Raw genomic sequence first — 16,890 nt, 5'->3', positions numbered from 1 at the left:
GAAACGGGACTGCCCAGATTTTTTCCAAAACATGGTACATTTAACAAGAGGCCCAATGGGCCAGCATCGCTCACCTGGTATTAATCTCACACTTGTAATCTTAAAAGTGAACTAAAAAACAGCTACAGGCAGAATATCAGTGTTTGATTCATAAGAACCTATTAAAAGATTTAAACATGACGCCTGTGACCTTGAATGTCGAACAGGGACATTAGGTTGAAAGTGGATCAAGGTCATTTATTTGAATAAACTTGGTAGCCCTTCATCCCAACATGATGCAGGCCCAATATCAGTACCCTGACCTTTTGGTTATTGAAGAAGTTGTTTGAATATTTTAAGACATTTGACCCATGTGACCTTGAAAGTGGGTCAAGGTCATTCATTTGAACAAACTTGGTAGCCCTTCATCCCAGCCAGCCACAGGCCCAATATCGGTACCCTGGGCCTTTTGGTTATTGAGAAAAAGTTGTTTGAAGATATTAAGACATTTGACCCCAGTGACCTTGAAAGTGGGTCAAGGTCATTCATTTGAACAAACTTGGTAGCCCTTCATCCGAGTATACTACTGGCCAAATATCATCAGCCTGGGCCTCTTGGTTATTCAGGAGAAGTTGTTTAAACTAAAATGTTGACGCCAAAACGAAATTAAAGGGAGGTAACTTTATTTACGAATATAAACATTGCATCATGAATATATTTGGTTAATAACCGTGTTTATGTGTCCCTACATAACACTGAATGAATTTAACACAGAGGATCACAGAATTGAAGCATCCAAATAGAGCCCAGCTGTTTGTATGATTAGACAATGATATTGTCATTAACTCGATATTTGTGTTTTTAAAGAGGCAAACAATTTAATGAAATATTGGTAACATCCGTTACTGTGCAAGTCCCATCAACAGTACAATCTAATTAAAATTATATCTTCACATCGCCCCCGTTTTCGTATATGTCGCGTTGAAGATCTAACAACCCTCTCCGGGGTGCTGTTAGATCTTCAAAGCGACATATCAGAAAACGGGAGCGATGTGAAGATATAATTTTAATTAGATTGATCAACAGTATGGCAAGTTATAACATGACTTGTACGCTTGATTTTGTCTCGTTTTCGTCACTGTTGCTGTCGCCGTGATGGAACCATTCATAAAGTTGTATGTACATATGTACTGACGTACGTCTTGACCTACTTTTAAAAAGTTGAAAGAAACGTTTTTGGGAACTACTTAACAGTTAAGTATATATTAAACAGAAAAAGGAGGCAAACTAACCTATTGTTTACCGATCCAGTTTTGAATATTTCTTTTTTCATAACTGGCCGATCCTGTTTTGAATATTTCATTTTTCATAACTGTTAACAGGAAAACATAAGTTCAATATTGTTAAATGAACTAACACCGATGAAAGGAGAGTTGCCAAAAATCAATCTTGGACAACCTTAAGGGTGTATTCTACTTTACAAATTATACCTCGAGTTCTTTCCCTTGAACAACTATTTAGTATGCTCCAATAATTGACAATAACCTGCCATGTCATCGGCGTGTGCGATCTTGTATTTCTTAGCTGTGTCAGCTTAAATATGTCAAATACCTGGATCCGTTTCAAATTTCTGAACTCTTTCTAGAGACGAAATACTTGTCATACATGTACAGTTTTTAAACAGCGTTTGATATGTACCTTCAAGTCGATGTGGACACAAGTCTGTTACATCCACATAAAGCAGGCCCCGTGCAATATGGATGCAGCCGATTTGCTTCCATATGGATATGAACAGCCAAGTAGATTTTGACTAAATTTGGTCTGGAGCATGCTTAGGCCAAGGGGATTCAATTTTGTATAAACGGTCGGTCTGGCCCCCCTGGGGCCAGAGGGGCGGGCCCAATAGAGGAAACATAGCAAATTCTTTAAAATACTTCTTATTTATGTAGGAATGAAAGGATTTGTTCCATATTTGGTCTGAAGCATTCTTGGGTGAAGGGGAACCAATTTTGTACAAACGGTGGGCGTGGACCCCCTGGGGGCTGAGGGACAGGGGAAATATAGAAAACTCTTTAAAATCCTTCTTCTGTAGGAATGAAAGGATTTGTTCCATATTCGGTCTGAAGCATCCTTAGGTGAAGGGGAACAAATTTTGTATAAACCGTGGGTTTAGCCCCCCAGGAACGGGGCCCAGTAGGGGAAACATAACAAATTATTCTTTAAAAATTCTTCTTCTGTAGGAATGAAAGTATTTGGTCCATATTTGGTGTGGAGCATCCTTGGGTTAAGTGGAAATATTTTTGTATTAACGGTTAGTCTGGCCCCCCTCGGGGCTGGGGTTGGGCCCAAAAGGGGAAATAGAGGTAAAACCTTTATAATCCTTCTTCTACCTTAGGGATTAAGGGATCCTAATGAGTCTGGAGCATTCTTTGGCAAAAGGGACTCAATTTTGTATAAACAGGACTGAGGAGCGGGGCACAATAAGGGAAACATAGCAAATTCTTCAAAACCCTTCTTCTTCTGTAGGAATGACAGGATTTCGTTAAATTTGGGATGAAGCACCCTTTTGGCAGAGAGGCAGGGACGAAAAGAAGAAAAATAGCTTTTAAATATTTCTTCTTCTGTAGGAATGACAGGATTATGTCCATATTTGGTCAAAAGCATCCTTGGGTGAAGGGGACCTGATTTTGTGTCAACGATTGGTCTCACCCCGCTAGGGACAGAGGGGCGGGCCCAATAGGGGAAACATAGCAAAATCTTCGAAATCCTCCTTTTATTTTAGGAATGACAAGATTTTGTCCAATTGCATATAATTATAACCCCTGACTAACCATGTACACTTATAATTACAGTGACATCATGCTATTCTAACTTCAATTTTGCTAACATTTCTAGGTGAGCGATACAGGCCCTCTGGGCCTCTTGTTTGTATAATAGTATCAAAAGACATTTCTCGACTGGCACTGGTCATTGATTCTTACATTGGTGAGATAAGAAGAGGGAGCATAAAGAAAGTGCTACACAACAATAGTAGATTTTTACTTTATTGAAACAAATCACAAATGTTTTAACAAAACCCAACAATGATCAACATTAAGGAACAATTAGCGCTCATTTCTAAGATGATTCAGATTTATCGGAAAGTTTAAAAACACAAAAAATGATATCATCATTGAACCATTTTTAAAAATTGCTTAGATTAATCGAAAAAGATTAAAACATGGGTAAATGATGATTATGGAGGGACCTTTTACCTGATAATCGAGAAGTTTTGAATTACATATTAAATGATGATATGAATGATAGAAAAACTTTGGAATAGAATTGCATTTAAAAATCATGTTCAGAAGAAAATATCATAAAACGAACTGTAAACATACGGTCTTCCGTTATTAACGATCTTTTTTGAGCACAACATATAAAATGTCAGTATGTGGATGGATAATAACATTAAAATATATCAAACATTTATATACTTATATATAATTATTAATCGGTCTGGTGATTAGCATTTTAAATTCTGTATGATTAATGATACATGAACACTAGCCAAAAATTGTAAATACGGTATCTGAAGCTGTTTTCCGGCAAAACTATGTTTTTGATAAAATGTCTTTGGAAAGAAAACCATGGTACTTGCTACTTTTATGAAAAAAAATGATACATATGTAATCGAAAATAAAATGACCAGCATTTTTAAGTGTAAAATTTTAGGGAACCAGACTTGGATTTGAACCTTGGACCACAGATTGTTATACCGTCGCTCTTACCAACTGGGTTACCTAGGCAACAGATTTATCCTGGCCCAATTGCGCTACAGTTACATGTACATGTACAATGTACACCCAAAATAAAGTTGGAACTCTTTAATGTTGTGCCTGCAATGGGACGGAGACCCTTAAGCATCAGAATTCTAATTATTATATTGCATACCACTTCTTTAAATACAGTAAAACCTCGATATAATGCCACTCGTTACATTTGTCACCTCGTTTACAGTCAACATATTTCAAGGTCCATTTTTATGGTTTTCTTATGAATTCCTTAATACATTCCCCTCAATTTATCGCCAATCCCCTTTATAACATCAGAATTTCTCTTGACAAATGGCAGTATAACAAGGTTTTACTGTTTTTGAAATAAAAAAAATCTGCTTTTTTAAAAAGTTGTCGCCTATCAATTACATACATGTAGTATAGGGATTTATGTGTTTCTCTGTTGTGGCCCTAGTTGATATTTACTAATGTAACACAAAAAATATATTGACAATTTGTCGACACGATGACGTCGGTGTATTCTGTTAGAGAATGTTTCGTGTTCCTGAATAACAGCAAAAAGGTCTATCTCTGTGTACATCTGCCGTAACAGAACTTCAGAGCCCGATTCGGAACGATTTCTCCAGTGTAGATCTCACGGCCATCTTGTGATACAGCTAAGTCATGCGGCTGTCCAAATCCCTGAAGGAAAAAAACATCGCCGTTTTAAAACTAAAACTTCCAGTATTTGAAATTGTTTTTTAAGGACATGACTATAGCTTTGATTAACCTTATAATCGGAGACGATTCTTATAAAAAAAAATCTGAAAGAGGACCGCTTTTACTGAAACTACAGATGTGAATGTCTCTTATATTTATCAATTTGGGTAATTTTCAGAGTATTTTTTTATGAGAAATGTGAGTTGCACATAAATGCTACATACCCCCGTTTTATCTTCCTTTGCGAACTGGTTCGGTGGTTCCGTCCTGAATAAGATCTCGCCATTCAAATTAATTTTAAACAGGAATGCGTTCGGCATTGGTCCACTCACCAGGTACATGGCCTCCTCTGGACCTGTATAGTAAATATAACACCTAATGTTATATACGTGAAGGTTATATGCTACCTTTTGATATTTTAGCCTTTCAGTCGTGTCATTAATATATTATCCAATTTGACATTCATTTGTATGATTCTTTGGGTGGGACTCGTTAAAAGGAAATGCATTTCACATTAAGGTAGCACACATCCTTAAGTCTCCATGTCGCAGTAAAGTAGCATACATCCTTAAGTCTCCATGTCACAGCAAGATGTAGCATTCAACTTGTTTAATACCGGATATAAGAAAGCGTGCCATTAAAAGGAAACTTGTAAAACACAATATAAGACAATATGACACACGGTATATACAAACGGTATTGTTTGCCTCCTCTGTTAGGTTAGTATTATATCCATAAAACAAATTACTGTATGGATCTCTGTTTTATTATCATAAGTTATTTACAAAAAATGTATATAACATCCCATTACGGGGAGCATCTTCGATTCCCCTCACGCGCCCCAGTTTCCCAGTTTTAACGTACATATTTTAGTGCATTATCGAATCTTAACAGCTTAGCGCATTATTGAATTGACGCACCAACAAAATAGGAATAGATCTTTTTTTTTTACTTTCAGTCGCTAAAATACATGTATACGTTTACAGTCTTTCCCTCATTCGGAAGACCTCGTGAGATGTAAGCTAATTTACCGTTGTTATCATAAGCGATGGCGAACACTTTCCCGAATTCCGGATTATCAAATGAGTGGACGAAATAACCAGCCTCTGTTCCATTGTTAAGTCCTGCCGTGAAGCATTGGATTCTGGAATACAAGATCAAACACATGTAATTGTAAGGAGACAATGTGGAACAAAAAAAACTTGATTTATTTTACAACAATTATGAAACAAGTTATTTCAACTTAAATTAATCACTCTTGTTGGCCCGGATGTTAGCGCGCGGGAGGTCTTATTAATAAGTGGGAGGAAACCGGAGTAACCGGAGAAAAACCACGTGTAAATTTAACTCTGACTGCATATATGCATGTAACGTTCACAAAAAAAAAGTTTAAGCAAATCACGTCTTACGATGGTCTCGCGTTTTGGAAGCGGGAGAAAGGAAGTCATGTGACCATATTTGTACTGTGGTATAAAATCTCATCAAATTTGATTTGTGTAAATGACACGTGACCACAAAGGGTTGTATAATGACACGTGACTCTAAATATCAACACCTGATCACGATTACGTACCTTCCATGTTCTCTATCAGCCACACAAATGATGTTCCTGGCCTCGATCAAAGCGAGGCTGTGTGGTACAAAGAATTCGTCTTCACTCAGCGAACCAGTGTTTCCTTTAAACAAAAACATATATATATTCTTTCATTTGGTTTGGTTTGTTTGTGTTTTACGTCCTTTTAACAGTGTTACTGTTGTCATTTAAGGACAAGCCAGAGTTCCCGAAGAAAAACCACCGACCTACGGCCAGTACCTGGCGACTGCCCCACGTAGGTCTCGAACCCGCGACCCAGTGGTGAAGGGCTAGTGATAGCATTTGCATATAAGTAATGCATGTACCACACACTTGTCTTTATCTGACGTCATTGGTAGCCCTAGATTTTGCTCGGACAACTACATCTACAAGTGCAAGTAGCGCTCTAGTTTTGTACGTCGGTGCAACAAAAGTGTACTATCCGCAACTTGAGTCGAGACGTATACAACCATACATGTACGTCTCTTTATCTAAGAAAGATATAATTGTATATGTGTGTAGCTTTGTTAATTTATATACCTCCAATGATTATCCCGAAAAACTTGCAACCAAGGTTACATAAACTAAGAATGGAAAACTACCTCAGGAAAGACATGATGATAGTTCAACCATAACGTAAAATGTCTTTAAAAATATCTGGACGCATTCTTGTTTCATTCAAACTGGATTTGCTGTCATACTTTTTTTCTACTGGCCAATGGACTCATCCTCGATTCCCCAGGAGTTGCTCCAAATTTCGCTCTGCGCAGGTAGCGAAAGTGAGCGTAACCCCTGGAGTATCGAGGATGCAATGGACTGCACTTCGAGACTTGCATCAAAGTTTAAGATATTTGTTTTACTTGTACGTGTATATACAGGCGAAACTATTCGTTACATCTGTAAAATGACAGATATCACAAATCTTACCATCGCTGGATTTTTTGCCCCACTGTTTTAAGAGATGTCCCTTCTTGGAAAATTTCATGATTCTTCCGTTGCAGTATCTGGAGCAGAATTAAAAAAAAATCTTTATGACTATCTTAAGAAACTAGAACTCGTCTGTAAAACATGTATGCACCCGCCGCCATGTGAAGTTAGTTTCACTGTTTGATAGTGTTCTGTTATTAGTTACATCGACTTAATCTTGACAGCCTGAATCGAGTTTTCTCATACCTGAAATTTATATACAAAGTATAAGAAATGAAGTGGCTAGAGTGATGCCACATAATCTTTTAATGACTTTTATATATAGCAACAGTGACCTTGGTCTTGACCTGTGAACCCTAACACCTAAAGATGTCCGAGGTATTATCACATCTGACCTCTGTATAAATTTCGAACAAAATCCAGTAAGAAATAACGTTGGTACACATGTAGACCGATTACACTCAGTTTGGTTGATGATTTTCTATAAATAGAAATGGTGACCTTGACGGCGATGAAATCCTGAAACATGAACCCATTGAGGTATTCTCATACTTGAAATCTGTATAAACTTTGATAAAAATCTGTTAAGAAATGAAGTAGCTAGGGTGAGGACGATGAATCAGTGGTTGATTTACAGTGACCTTGGAGCACTAAAATACTTGATCTTGTATAAAGTTTGATTAAAATCAACGACAGAACGAAGTTGCCGGAGTGTTTATATTGAATCGCGACGGGACGGGACGGGGCCGGAAGGTTATGGACAAGCAACACTAGACGACTTCGGTCTTACCCGTCAGAGACAAAGAAATCGCCGTTAGACGCTACAGCGACATCTGTCGGTTTGCAGAAATGGTCGTCATCACTTCCGGGGATCCCAGCCTCGCCCAAGACGATGTCTGACGGCTCATGGCTGCCTTTGGGGAACATCATCACCTACAAAAAGCAAGAACACGAATGCAAATAGCTTATATGGTTACAGTAAAACAAGAAAGGTATTTTCAAACTTATTCTATCAATCTCGCCATTTTCTCAAACCTGGAGAAAAACAAGATTTTTCTTATTGGTGCGTCATAATCTGACACACCCTAATATATTACAAAAGAGAGTTTTGACTAGCATGTCTTGAATCGAGTTCTAAATGGTGTTTTTTTCATTTGATAACCGGACATTAACAAGTAGCTTCAACTTTATATATATTTACCATTTTGTCATGGCAAGAAAACGAAAATTAATCTAAAGTAACCAAAACGGTTTTCGCATATCTACAGTATCCAAAATCACATACGCAACGTAAGTTTTGGTGTCATCAAATTTTTAATGTAAATTACTAAACAACATTCTTCACATTTAGACATTTTAAGTACCCCTTTCTTACAAAAGCAGTGCGATTTGGAACTTAGGTGTTTATTTTTGTTGCCACACGACGCCATTTTCAAAATAATAATAAAACAAAACCTGTTGTAATTAATTGTATATTTACGATGTTATGATCGGGAAAATTAATATTGCTTTACAAAAGAAAACTTCAAATTATCTAGGTGATATAAAACTATTCAAAGTGATCAAATTAAAGCAATTAAAATTTACGCGTGTTTAATTTGGTACAGTTATGTGGATAAAGGCAATCAATTATTTTGTAGCCTCGGGGGACTATATCAGAGGTTAAGGATATATGCTACCTCATACACAATATTCATGTGAGAGTTATCTCCCCCAAAATACTTATGACAGCATTATGATAATTAGTAAAAAGTGTTACCAATGTATAACATGATTGCGTATGTACCTTTGAAATTGTTAATTAATTAAAATACGTGAAATTTACATTCGCATCCAGGCAAGCTATCTTTCAAATATTTAGAGTAGAACTCTCTTGGCTTGAAGGTAGGTAGTTTAGTGTAGAACTGTCTTGGATTGGAGGTAGATAGCACAAAGTAACTGTTACCTGATGGAGGCCGACGTCTGTCACCCACAAGTTACCGGCATGATCTACGGTTAGGCCGTGGGGCATATAGAACCTGGAAATTAGGAGGACAAAATCAATATTTTTGTTAATTGTGACGTCATAGAGCTCCCTCTTTCCCTCTAGTTTTATTCATCCATGTGGTATTGTATTGTTACCTAATAACACGACGCATCCTTTAACAAAACGATAACAATATAAGGGATTAATTAGATGAGGCTAACTTGACCAGGCCTACAACGCATACATAGGGTACAAGGGGTTGCACAAAAACATCTCTATATATAGATATAAGAACATAAATAACATCACTTATAACTGTCCTGTTCATACTAAGTAAATACATTCCCTTATACTCCGTTTCCTTTCTTTTACATAATTCTACTCATTTGAATATACATGAACTATTAACCTACTAACTCTAACGGTGTTAATTTAAGAGTCTCTCAACATTTGAGAGGTCAGAGTTAGAGACGGTACCTGTCAGCCCCAAAACTGTCCAGGATATGTCCTGTTGCTCGGTCCAGACGGAGGATTGTATTATTCTTAATGGTGTGTTGGCCGGGCGCAAATTTATCTCCCACGAACGAGCTGTGAAATAAATAGTAAAATTAGAAATAATCTCTCCTGGGTTAATGGATCATTGTATTAACCTCAACGGAGGTAAATAATTGTGTGATATTACATTAATAATATATATGCTCTCATCTACCCAGCTGTATACATATGCACTGCAAAACAAGAGTAAATCAATTATTGATGGACAAGCATCTCATTCATTATTTACCTCTTCTATCACATGAAAAATACAACGTGTGTGATGGTTCTGGATATAATAACGCAATTGTAAGCGATATAAAACGAACCCCTGGCGTAACCGTAATATTAGGCTGTATAAACACTGCTAATCGAACACAATAAAGTACGAGATGTAATTGGAATTGAGAAGCTATAATTGTATATGCTTCACATGAAAAGCCAATCTATAGCGCGCGCCAGCCGCTGGAGCCGTTCTGATGCTGCTGTTAGGTGTTTTGCGTGGGAGGACTTCTGTGATAGAGATTCATGGGGTCACAACGCCGACACTAGTCAAGACGAAAATGTAATAACCACATCGCCCTTTGGTGCCATCAGCTAGTTACGGCGCGAGGTAGGAGCTTGACGTTGACGCATTTGGAAACAGTCACCAATTGCTAGGGCAATTCCACAGCTGATGGGCTGCAGTGTTTTATATACAATTGTGTTGTGCCTCGGAAGGGACCAGTAAAAAGGAAACTAAATTGATTTGTACTTAGAATAGATCCTTTTAAGATAAGATATTTAAACCTGCAGTGATATCGTCTTCATTATGTTAGCAATAACACTTGTTATTGAACAACAGTATCGAACCTTTGATAAATGGTTCATGCATGGTATAAAAATAAATGTGTAGGAGGTAATATTCTTGCAGTCAGGCCCGGAGGGAAGTATGAGTCATGCCGTGATGTGGAACTCTCTGTCAAACGCACAAGGGACTCGGGGTTAGCATCACGTGCCAGCCTCAATTCCACGCTATGTCAATTTCAAGTATACATGGGGTGCCGGGAAATGGATTTCTTGTGTTTTAAAAACTCGGTCAATCCCATAGCCTATGAGTAAAGCCAATTTAACTGCGACTAGGAAGATCTGCATCATGTCAGTTGTCTACAAGCCGTGACAATATTTCTATTATTGAATAATAATATAAATGTACAGTAAAAATGACCGGCTTTTATAAAATAAAATATTTTTGGTTAAAAATACTTTGCTTATTCAATCATCGAGTCTGGTTATCGATGACTGTTCAACCAATTTCACACGTAGTGAAATTTTCAGACCGGAAGTTGATGGTTGTGAACGTCATTTTATTATAGGAAGCAGTTTCAAACGAAGAGTTACGCTATAGTTTTAGGAAAGACATCTTACCGAATGAAGTCTTGTTGACTTTACCATTAAGTGTATACAAAGAGAGCTCAACAAAACAGTAGCTAGTCAGGCCAACAAACTGGTTACCATAGCAACAACACAAATAAGAAACTAACCACGTGATACAATAATATATTTAATATAGACATAACACTCCATCATTATATATTGTTATGACAACTAACCGGCATCAATGGTTACAACAAAACATGAATAATTATATAGTCACAAAAGCATGACAACATACGAAGAGCTATTGTCATGACAACACAATGATGGGGAAACTATACTGCATATATTTTTAACAGTGAAAACAGGACTTCATTACCGACAAGTGAAATCATTGCCAACTGTTTATACCGACACCTATATTTACCGACACATGCCCATACAGACACATGACTATACCAACACCACCTAGCTTTAAAGCCGTTCCTTACAATCAAACAAGTTCTCGGACAATATCTTTAAAAATGCCTTCTAAATAATTGTACAATTTACTGCCCGCAAATTATCCACTTCTTATCCTACAAGCTTCCGCTGTTTCTAGACCTTGAGAAGATGATATTTGGGGTTTCGTTACACACTAAAACGATATGTAACATACTGTGACTTAGTGTAACAGAGTTTAGCTATTACCAAAAGAAGCACGGATATGACTCTCATTTTAAAAGAATTGATTTTGTAACACTAAAGGGCTGCGACATGGCACCATTTTAACGATCCCAATTAACGTTTGTAAACAGCAAGGATTTGATCAGTAACTTACAGTTATCTTTTAACGGTGATGAAAACCTTCCACGAAAATGCCAAAAGTTTATTACACACCAGTTGTAACCCTCTTCCTAAAATTCTTTAAATAAATGAATAAAAAGGCGCAATGTGGGAGAATTGGTTCAGCTATATCCCCTTAAATGCCAATTTAATTTTTGCGACATTATAATTGTTCTATATGCGATGAACTATTAAGCGACACCAGGCCACATAAAATTATTCTTTTCAGAAAAAAGTATATTAATTATGTATTTTCAAAATACCGTCTCAAGAATCTAATTTTGGTCTTTAGATTCTCATTTCGTCAATGAATAGACGTAATTAATCGTGTAACTGGCAAAACCACAACCGAACTTCAAATGTGTAAAATACAAAGCGCGAAAGGATACATGGTACTAATAATTAAGCGAAAATATCGTCATTAAGCCTGGATTTGCGTTGGATATTTCTATAGCAACGTTCCTTCATTATCACGAAGATGTCAAAGCTTAATATAGACGATAAATATAGCGCTTCCGTAAGGAAAAAGTCACGAATAGCTTTCCTATACTCTGGGCGAAATTATAGACGTATGATGTAATTAAGTACATTAACAAATACGTAACTTCTCGTTACAACACATCCGTAACTTAAATCACGACAACGCATTAGTAAATATAGTCATTACAACACATCAGCTATAGTCGTCATGACAATACATCAGCTATAGTCGTCATGACAACACATCAGCTGTAGTCGTCATGACAACACATCAGCTATAGTCGTCATGACAACACACCAGCTATAGTCGTCATGACAACGCATCAGCTATAGTCGTCATGACAACACATCAACTATATTCGTCATGACAACACATCAGCTATAGTCGTCATGACAACACATCAGCTATAGTCGTCATGACAACACATCAGCTATAGTCGTCATGACAACGCATCAGCTATATAGTCACTGGTTCCTCTAATGACAACACAAAGGTTTTGAAACTACCGCAAGATTTTTGAACAGTAGAAAAGGGGCCTTCCCAACCCCTTACTTCATTGACATTTGACCATTCAAACACTTGGGGTTACCGATACCTGAGTTAACCAACACCTTACTTTACCGACTCATGACCCTACTGACACCTGACGTTACCGTCATCTAACCCGACCGCCTGACCACTCAACTTCATACATGTACTCATGATCATACAATACAATCCGATCAGAGTTTAAGGATCAAAACAACGTTTACTGTGTCTGTTTTCCCTCTCCCTTATAGTTTTAAGAAATTTTATTGTGTTGCTGCTATATATGTTGTCTTGAGAAAGATGTTAATGAATTATCAATGAAGAGGAAAAATTATACACACAGACGCTTGAAATAGAAACTTGTAGGAAACACGAGGCTACTTGGGGGAAAGTCAAAAGGATCTCTCTGCTAGAGTCGGGCGGCCCGCATTTGTGTAACACTATTCCAACTGAGGGAAGATCCCGCCTTGTCGGTCAGCCTTTCCGGTGCCCGGAAGGTTTTAATCGAGCACGTGTGTGGTTGTACGTCTTTTCGCTCTATTTTCATATGATGACGATTTGTATTACATGTATTTGCTAACATTTTTTGTATTCCCACAACAATACACAGACTCATGATATATTTACATGTCATCAATATATTGCTATGCTGTTCCATACAATCTTGGAATAGTTTGCCAAAATTTCATTCAGAATCCGTGAACAGATCAGAATAAAGCATTTTTCGATATATACAATGTATATATATATGGGTCAAAGAAGTAATATAGACGGTAGAATCCCATATAACACTGGATCCTAATGTATATATATATATATATATATATATATATATATATAAATGTTGTGTTTATACTCACTTGTATCCCCATTCTCTCTCCCCTCGGTGGAATACCAGGATGTCACCGGTTGTGGGGTCGACCGCTATACCCCCTACTTGTCCGATGCTGACGTCACTAGCAGGCCAATGTGGCGCAACTCGGGGCTCGAGTGTATTTATAGAGGGCTTGTCGGCATAGTCGAGGCGCTGCAAAAATATATTACATCATAATGGTATTTCTGACTTGATTAATACTGAAGACTTACTTCACGTGTAATTTTTATACCTCATCTATATAACAGTGTGTCTTGTTGAATTATATTGCTTACATGACGGGGAAATAAAATATCGTGTCACCCTCACGCACTCGAGTTTCCCTTGCCATATTTCCCTTATTCGGATCCACATTAGAAAAAAAATCCACACGTACCACACCTCATCGATCAGAAGCGAACGACAACAATGGCGCAGAAGTCAGACCATGATCAGTGTTGTATTATTGTTCTATATTCATTGTCCTTCGTTAGGGAAACGTGATTCGTTGTTTCCCCTCGAAAGGTCATGTTTCACGAGAGCGAAACCCACATGAAATATAATGTATCGACGGAAAACAAAGAATCGTATTTTCCTACTACATGGGCAATTAATGTAAAATGTAAACTGCAATATTTTTATATTGCTTATTCCCTACAAAAAAATATACATTTATTTACATCGATGTCACTTCATTAGGAATTACACATGGAGATTAAATTTACCCAGTGTCGGCCTGTACTTTAGTTTATTAAACACAGACGCTCTCTGGAAATAGAGAAGCAGCACAACTCATTACTTAATTTGAATGGTGTAATAAGACATTGCACTTAAGATTTTTTTAACGATATGTCTCTAATGGGTAATTATGATGGTTGTTACTCCATCTCATTCATTTACAGTGCATGGAAATGCCTCAGGTTCTTTTTCTTTCCTTTTCTTTTTTAATTTATCCTTTAAAGTTATGGAAATGAAGGAAAATGTCTTCTGTAAAACACACTGATTGATAGTATACTTAAACATACCTGTGATAAATAGGTGGTAACTAACACAGGGGTTGGAGAAGTAATCACATTGATTATGTATCATATGTTTGGATTTCTTTTGATGTTTAGAAAGTCGAATTATTATAAATTTTAGGGTTTCGATCCACGTGTTTACTTTTTATTTTTGTGTATATTCAGTATAATACAGTATGAACCAATGACATACACTGTAATAGTCTATATTACTGCTTCCCTCGCATCAGGAGAGGTTCTAACATATACAAGTGTATGTTGATTATCATGCCCCTGTGGTAATAATAGTTACGTGTGACCTAAATGGAGTACATTCTCTAGATCGTACATCATACAGCCTTCACAACTAGTGTTTTATGTGTTTAGAGGAGCATCAAAGAGGATGGGGGACCAATTAAAGGGAACTCCATTCAACCTTTTCCAACGTGTATACGTCTGCAACATTTGATCTCAAATATACTGTGGCGGATCCATGGGGGTGCAAGCGCTTAAGGAACCCCCCTCCTCTAAACTGCATGTTTTTTTTCTTCTTTTAAAAAACATTGTATTTATTTATTGTTACATTTATTTAGATATTATATATATTTTCCCTTAACTCGGATCTGCTACTGGCATCACCGCAAAGAGGGAATAGAACATGTAGTAACAAACCATTATATATAATTATAGCCAAAGAAATTTATGTTAGTGTACATACGTAGCCAGACCTATATATATATTATAAATCAGAAAAATGATCCTTACGGACGGAGAAATATTATAAAAAGAAAAATTCTAAACGAGTCTTAAGTACTTTCATCTCTTCTAGGGGATTCTTCAGACTTCAAACAGTCTGAAGAATCTCCTAGAAGAGATGAAAGTACTTAAGACTCGTTGTTTAGAATTTTTCCTTTTATAATATATATATACTTCTTTGCCCCATATATATATGTATATATAGAGAAAAAATAAGATTAACGACCGACTAAAAAACTAGCTGCTTTCACCCTTCACAGGGCTCTTCCGCACGTTTACGTTTCCGACATGGCTATACAGCTCACCAGTAACAATAACTGATATTAATATATACAAGTACTTGTCATCAGCAAGGCTTGGTGATGAGTAATTGACAAACTGACCATCAATATACAGTTTCCTTATCTGTACTCAGTAATGATATATGGTAATTAACTATTGCGTTGACACCATGAAACTTAGACCTCATGCTCTTAAGGTTTTAAGATGAGCTACTTAAATGCGGTGTTAATTATCCATTTGACATGTGTTCAGATTGTCAAACCAGCTGCGTCACAGAAATGGCGATGACCTGAGGCGACATCGGCCGCACGAGACGAAAGAAGATATAACATATGTCTTCCCCTAATTTAAAGATGGCGAATCTCTTAATACACAAAATGCGCCCGTTTTTTACTGTAACTCGTGCAGACATCAGAGAAAATTGTTATCAGTTGTTATGAAAGCAATAAATCACCTTAGCTATAGAAATATACACAATATTGAAATAACCGTGATATTTTGAACACATATTGTACATAGGTCAAATTAAATTAATATTAACAGCAGTACCCATTTGTTTACCTGAAGTCTGTCGAGTAATTCCGGAAGGTGTTCATATATGTATTCCTCGTACCCCTGGGAGGGTCGTGCCCCGACCCCACAGGCAAGTACCACAAGAAATAGCACAGCACTTTGAACGACGCGATCCATATCTGGGATCACTCCGTTGTCTCTTGGTTCCTAGTCAGTGTTTCTATACAGCCGAGAGAACAGGTGTAGTTCGTGTAATCTCTACATAGCTATATGACCCATGTGTGTACACCTGTTTGATTCTGTATAGGTGTCCTCCCTGATAACGAACCAAACCAATACTATATGAGTTCTCAAATCATCAACACCGTATTAGCATAATAATTCCGCGTTGATGACGCGCGTTTATCAACAAGTTGCCATAGGGACGCAGGCCAAAATCGATTCTGCTCCAGGAAGCGTGGGCTGGCACCGGATCGATGGCGATTTGTGTACATGGCATATCTACATGAAGACGTTTATTTATAGTGATTCGGGTATAATATTATGGATTTTTCTTCCACGAGTAATTGTGATGTGAGAGAGTCATAAAATATTATTGTGCTTTACTTACAATATCGATTGTGTTGTACGCTTAACCAGACTCATTCAATAGGAATCTCCTCTTTGTCTCCCTTTCTAGTTAAGTAATGTTGGGTGCATCAGCAAAGAAAATACTGTTCTCTTGTATAAGAAGATTTCACGACAAGAAATACATTGATATAAAGTTATCTATCAAATTGCATTCTAGCTGCACGCTAAGCAGTGATAAAACCTGTTTAAGATATTTTTATAAGTTAATGAATTC

General features: G+C 37.1%; 1 protein-coding gene across 1 annotated transcript; it reads right to left on the bottom strand.

The window, feature by feature from the left end:
* Nucleotides 1-3,007: 3,007 nt before the first annotated feature.
* LOC110453761 (probable peptidyl-alpha-hydroxyglycine alpha-amidating lyase pgal-1) lies at nt 3,008-16,457 on the bottom strand. The gene is made up of 10 exons (XM_021502896.1): nt 16,095-16,457; nt 13,505-13,671; nt 9,398-9,508; nt 8,900-8,972; nt 7,745-7,887; nt 6,955-7,031; nt 6,028-6,130; nt 5,486-5,598; nt 4,679-4,809; nt 3,008-4,436 (listed from the first exon to the last, which is right to left on the bottom strand). The coding sequence occupies exons 1-10, from the start codon at nt 16,221-16,223 to the stop codon at nt 4,320-4,322; spliced, it is 1,164 nt and encodes a 387-aa protein (XP_021358571.1). The 5' UTR covers nt 16,224-16,457; the 3' UTR covers nt 3,008-4,319.
* Between the last annotated feature and the right edge of the window lie 433 nt (nt 16,458-16,890).

This window comes from Mizuhopecten yessoensis, unplaced genomic scaffold, assembly GCF_002113885.1.
Source record: "Mizuhopecten yessoensis strain PY_sf001 unplaced genomic scaffold, ASM211388v2 scaffold7493, whole genome shotgun sequence".
Classification (NCBI taxonomy): domain Eukaryota; kingdom Metazoa; phylum Mollusca; class Bivalvia; order Pectinida; family Pectinidae; genus Mizuhopecten; species Mizuhopecten yessoensis.
The sequence above is the reverse complement of the archived record's forward strand: the minus strand, read 5'-3'. Positions and strand labels throughout refer to the sequence as shown.